Below are 6,000 nucleotides of genomic sequence, written 5' to 3'. Positions count from 1 at the left end.
TGTTTGTTTTTGTTTTTTGTTTTTTTTTTTTAAGACGACATCTCGCTCTGTTGCCCAGGCTGGAGTGCAAAGGCGCGATCTCGGCTCACAACCGCCGCCTCCCGGGTTCAAGCGATTCTCCTGCCTCAGCCTCTCGAGTAGCTGGGACTACAGGGACCCGTCACCACGCCCGGCTAATTTTTGTATTTTTAGTAGAGACGGGGGTTTCACCATGTTTCCCAGTCTGGTCTCGAACTCCTGACCTCAGGTGATCCACCCGCCTCGGCCTCCCAAAGTGTTGGGATTACAGACGTGAGCCAACGCGCCCTGCCTGCCTTCAGTTATTTTAATGAAGCGATCTTGTACAAATCAGCCAGAGGGAGGGAGAGTGGGAGGGAAGAGGAGGGGTCAGCCAGTCCTTCCAGTTAGGAGAGTCCCGGCTCACTCACTGCTTCTAACTCACTGCTCACTCACCGCTTCTTAGCTTAGGAATCACCTACAATAACCTCGTGTCACTGTATCTTGTGATTTCAAACAAGGAACCCTAAAAACCTGAAAGGCACATTGGGTAACGCTCAACAATAAGGCTCGGCTGCCAAGACGAAAAAAAATTGCCCTTTCTCCTCCTGCCACCCTGGAGGTGCCAGGTTGTAATCTGCAAATGTATTGTCTGGCCCTTAGGGCTTGACAGTTAATGATTGGTCGTTGAAGGAGCCGGGCGGAGGAGCGAGAGGGACGCGAGCAAGCGAGCGAGGGAGGGAGCGCAGGGCCCGAGCGGAGCCCCAGCCGGCCGCACAGGCGCCGCCTCCCGTCTTCCGGGACCCGGCACATCGGGGGTTTTGGGCGCCGGAGACGCGCAAGGGCGCCGATGGAGTCAGACTCGCCGGCGGGCCCCGGCGCCCCAGAGCCCCTCGCGGAGGGAGCGGCGGGCGAGTTCTCCAGCCTGCTGCGCAGGATAAAAGGCAAACTCTTCACCTGGTGAGTGGAAGGCGCGCGCTGCATCTTCGCTGGGGCGCGGGGGCGGCTGCGGGCCCTGCGCGCACGTGGACACGGAGCACACGCTCTGAGGCCCCCAGCAGGGAGGCAGAGGTGGCGGCCGCACGGACTTCGGTTCGGGGTTCAACACGCGCACCAGGGATGGTGCGCTTCACCTGGCCTCGGGAAGCATTTGGTGCGTCTCCCTCGGCTCCCGTTTCGAAATCATGGCAATGTATTTTAGAGGATTTGGGGGGAAATCCACCCTGTTGGCACTGTTAGGTCGGTCCTCTGGGGCCTTCCGCCGTGGAGGGACGAGGTCCCCAGGGATAGTGTGAAGGAGGAGTGCCCACCTCGGGCTGGGCAGGTGGGTGAGCGCCACTTCCTGGCGCCGGCGCCCTCATTCCGTCTGCTGCCGAGCCCGCCAGAGTGGGTGCGGTGATTCAAGAGTTGACCGAAGTGAGAAAACCTGGTTAAGTTTTGTGCTGCTGCCGGGCGGGAGACCAGAGCAGTCTCTCTCTTCCTGGGCCTGAGCGAGGTGACATAGCCACCTCCAGGGCTGGGGTCCAGGGAAGCCTGTTTGTGGTATCACTATGCTCTGTGCAAAGTAGGGACAAATGTTTTTAAGGAGTGGGCAGCGACTCTAGAAAGCGTTTCTGTGGTTGCTGGAGGACTTGCACTCTGGAAATGAGAGAACCCAGGACCTAAATAGTGAAAGACATTTATTGGGCATTCGCTCTGTGTCAGGTACTGTGCATAACAATTTATATGGATAATATCAGCTAATCCTCACCACTTTAGGAGATGGTACTATTGTTATATCCACTTTGCCGCTGGAGAAACAAAGAAGGCTAAACAATTTGCCAAAGGCCACAAGATGATCTTTAAGGGGTGATGCGTTCAAGCCCCAGTCTGAACAGCGTTGGCCACTGACAACTCATGAATTAGACGTTTGATTTTTTTTCATATTAACAAAGTGAATTTCCCTTTAACGACTGTGAAAGATAGTCCTGAAAAGCCATACCATTTTAAAAACGAGATCGATAAAGGTGTAAGCATTTTTTATCATATAAATATAGTTTGAAATTGATGCACGTGTTTAAAGGGGAAAGCTGGCCAAAAACCACCTTGTAGCATCCAGTGGTGTATGTCCTGATGGATTTGTTAAAAGTTCTCAGCTGGGAGGCAATTCAGTGTAATGGCTAACGGCACTCACATTCTGGACTCAAATCCTGGCTGGGGGACCTTGGAAAAGTCAGTTCTCTGTGCTCCAGTTCCCTCCCTCCCCTCCCTCTCTCCCTCCCTCCCCTCCCTCTCTCCCTCCCTCCTTCCCTTCCTTCCTTCCTTCCCTCCCTCCCTCCTTCCCTCTCTCCTTCCTTCCGTCTGCCCTTCCTTCCTTCAACAAGTCAGTTATCTGTGCTCCAGTTCCCTCCCTCCCTCCTTCCTTCTTTGTTCCTTCCTTCTTTCCTTCCTTCCGTCCGTCTGTCTTGGACAAGTCACTTAACTTCTCTGTGCTCCAGTCTCCCTCCCTCCCACCCTTCCTTCCTCCCTTCCTTCCACTGGGTGACCTTGGACAAGTCAGTTCTCTGTTCTCCAGTTCCCTCCCTCCCTTCCTTCCTTCCTACCTTCCTTCCTTCCTGCCTTCCTTCCTTCCTGGACAAGTCAATTCTCTGTGCTCCAGTCTCCCTCCCTCTTTTCCCTCCCTCCCTCCCTCCCTCCCTTCCTTCCTTCCTTCCTTCCTGATGGAGTTTCATTCTGTCACCCAGGCCTGAGTGCAGAGTTTCCATCTCAGCTAACTGCAACCTCAACCTTTTGGGTTCAAGCGATTATTCTGCCTCAGCCTCCGAAGTAGCTGGGATTACAGACGTGTACCACCACGCCTGGCTAATTTTTTCATACTTTTAGTAGAGATGGGGTTTCCCCATGTTGACCAGGCTGGTCTTGAACTCCTGATCTCAAGTGATCCACCCACCTCTGCCTCCCAAAGTGGTGGGATTACAGGCGTGAGCCACCACGCCCAGCGTGTGCTCCAGTTTTCTTATTTGTAAAATGGAGATAATAACAGTACCTACCTTGTAGGGCTGTTACAAGGATTAATTGGATGACTATGCAGGAGAGGGCAGGCAGAGCCTGGCTCCTTTCAGTGCTCTATATGGGTTAGTTGTCACCATTAGCTCTCTCTATTCTTGGGTGATGGGAACATGTGGTGATTGCTTCAGGAGATGCCAGTGGCCTTGAGGCCGGGGCAGATGATATGGCAAGATGTATGTTTAACAAGATGTGATAAGAATTAACAATGATTTTCTTTTCTTTTCTTTTTTTTTTTTTTTTTTTTGAGACAGAGTTTTGCTGTTGTTGCCCAGGCTGGAGTGCAGTGGCACGATCTTGGCTCACTGCAACCTCTGCCTCCCGGGCTCAAGTGATTCTCCTGCCTCAGCCTCCTGAGTAGCTAGGATTGTAGGCGCCCGCCACCATGCCCAGCTAATTTTTAATAGAGACAGGGTTTCACCATGTTGGCCAGGCTGGTCTTGAGCTACTGACCTCAGGTGATCCATCCACCTCAGCCTCCCAAAGTGCTGGGATTACAAGCGTGAGCCACTGTGCCTGGCCTGATTTTTTTTTTTTTTTTCTCTCCTAATGTTCTGATACTTTTGGAATCCGGGTATGTTTTATAATCAGTCTAGTAGCCTCCTAAATATGAGATTTCTTTTGTCTATGAATGTCCTTTTTATGTATCTCTTTGAGGGCTTTTTCCTTTCTTGTAGAATAGTGGTTGTGGGTATTTTTTTTTTTTTAGACGGAGTTTCACTCTTGTTGCCCAGGCTGGAGTTCAATGGCGCGATCTCGGCTCACCGCAACCTCCGCCTCCCGGGTTCAAGCTATTCTTCTGCCTCAGCCTGCCAAGTAGCTGGGATTACAGGCATGCACCACCACAGCCGGCTAATTTTGTATTTTTAGTAGAGATGGGGTTTCTCCATATTGGTCATGTTGGTCAGGCTGTTCTCGAACTCCCAACCTCAGGTGATCCGCCCGCCTCGGCCTCCCAAAGTGCTGGGATTACAGGTGTGAGCCACACGCCTGGCCATGGACGAAGTTCTTTAACAGCAGAAATGGTGTCTTTTTCTTTTTTATATCTACCACAACCCTTAGCACATGAATGAATGAATGAATGAATGACTGAGGGATGACAAAGGTTCTCAAGTCTTCCTTTGCATTCTGCCTCCCTCCCTGAACTCTTCCCTTTATTGGTCTTTATTCCAAGGGTCTCGGGCTGAGCTTCTTGTTTAGTTGGCTGGGCTCTTTTGTTAATTAAAGTTTCCATTCCTACCTCTGGCAACCATCCAAACACTTGAATTTTGGATTGCAGTTTCTCTTTATCTGACCCAGCAATCAGAAAAGAGTGGTTTACCAGATATCCAGTACCCCTAATACTCAATATTTTAAGCTTTGTTGTCAAAACTCATGTCCCAAGTTTGAGTAGCTTTGTGAATCCCCACCTGTGGCCAGGGAACCAAGGGTGGGAGAGTGTAGAAAGAGGTTGGTGAATGGATATGATGTGTTATCACCATATGGGCAAGATACAGAGAGAGATTTATAACCACATAGCTCATTTATACTCCTTTTACCAAAAGGGGGCAAGAAGAGCCTTTTTGGGCAACTGGGTACTAAATATAGGGAGAAGATTGGGGCCTAGAGCTTGTTATGTTTTCATTATGAGGAGGATATGTTCTAAGTGACCCCGGCTCTTAATATACCTGCCCCCATAGGGTACAGACAAGTTTTCTCTATGATTAGGAATATCAGATCACTCATTCAATAAAAGTTTATTGAACGCTTACTATGTGCCAGGCATTCATGATAATGAGAACCATATATTCCTTAGTGGAGTCTGTAATTTTGGCTTTTGCGATTTATTGCTGTCAACTCAAGTGAAAAATATTGTGATAGAAGACCATGGACTTCCAGGAGTATCTGAGAATACTTATTTAATTGTTTATTATTATTATTATCATTTTTTTGAGACAGGGTCTTGCTCTGTTGGCCAGGCTGGAGTGCAGTGGCTGATCATGGCTTACTGCAGCCTCGACCTCCCTGGCTCAAGTGATCTTCCCACCTCAGCCTCCTGAGTAGCTGGGACTACGGCATGCACCGCCATGTACTACTAATTTTTTTTTTTTTTTTTCCCGTAGAGATAGGGTTTCACCATGTTGCCCAGGCTGGTCTCAAACTCTTGGGCTCAAGTGATCCACCTACCTTGGCTTTCCAAAATGTTGGGATTACAGGAGTGGGCCACTGCGCCTGGTATTATTATTTAATTGTATACTGTCAGTTTACATTCTGACACATAGATCCTAATTTATTCATGGATATGTTTTTAATTTTTAATTTTAGTTTTTGTAGGGACAAAATCTTACTATGTCACTCAGGCTGATCTTGAACTCCTGGGCTCAAGCAGTCCTCCCGTCTTGGCCTCCTAAAATGTTGGGATCACAGGCATGAGTCACTGCACCAGGCCTATTCATATATTTTAAAAACGCGTATTCCTTATAACAACCATCAAGTTTGTATCTCTAGCAAAAACCTTTATTATTTTATATATTTATATTTTTCCTGTCAAATTGATGGTAAGCTTTTCGAGGGCATGGATTTTATCATATTCCTTTTGTAGCAGAGTGCTGGACATGGTTTATACATTGATTCTTTCAATCACCAAGCCTTGGACATCGGTAATGTTCTAGGCTTCAGACTAGTCTCTTTGGCCATAACGAATAGGACTAAGTTCCTGCTCTAGAGAAAGCTCATAATCAAATTATGGTAAAAAGTTATGATAAGTGCTATAAAGATAAGTGCAAGGTTCAGCAATGGCACAAAAAAGGGCAGAGACCAAGTCTACCAGGGTGAGATAGGGTTGGGGAGCTTGAGAGGGAAGGTGATCGGGATTATGAAGCCTGAATGAGTTTTCCAGGTGGCCTAGGTGAGGAAGGGTAGTCTAGGCTTGAAAGTGCCAGAAAGTGTTTTGCTTAAGGAACTTCAAGTAGCTTGGTG

The 6,000-nt window shown here is 48.6% G+C and overlaps 1 protein-coding gene across 12 annotated transcripts in view; it reads left to right on the top strand.

The window, feature by feature from the left end:
* The first annotated feature begins 402 nt into the window (after positions 1-402).
* Positions 403-6,000, top strand: part of SLC35F2 (solute carrier family 35 member F2) — a 103,915-nt gene continuing 98,317 nt past the window's right edge. For 2 of the 12 annotated variants that reach the window (XM_063636485.1, XM_063636494.1), the window contains exon 1: positions 476-957. In XM_063636485.1, the coding sequence (XP_063492555.1) occupies positions 848-957 (110 nt within the window). In that variant the 5' untranslated portion in view covers positions 476-847. Of the gene's footprint in view, positions 958-1,018; positions 1,151-3,275; positions 3,976-6,000 lie in introns of those variants that run through there. The other 10 variants (XM_063636493.1, XM_063636491.1, XM_055272979.2 and 7 more) reach the window with 9 other exon arrangements.

The sequence above is a fragment of the Symphalangus syndactylus genome, chromosome 3 (assembly GCF_028878055.3).
Source record: "Symphalangus syndactylus isolate Jambi chromosome 3, NHGRI_mSymSyn1-v2.1_pri, whole genome shotgun sequence".
NCBI classification, from domain to species: domain Eukaryota; kingdom Metazoa; phylum Chordata; class Mammalia; order Primates; family Hylobatidae; genus Symphalangus; species Symphalangus syndactylus.
The sequence above is the reverse complement of the archived record's forward strand: the minus strand, read 5'-3'. Positions and strand labels throughout refer to the sequence as shown.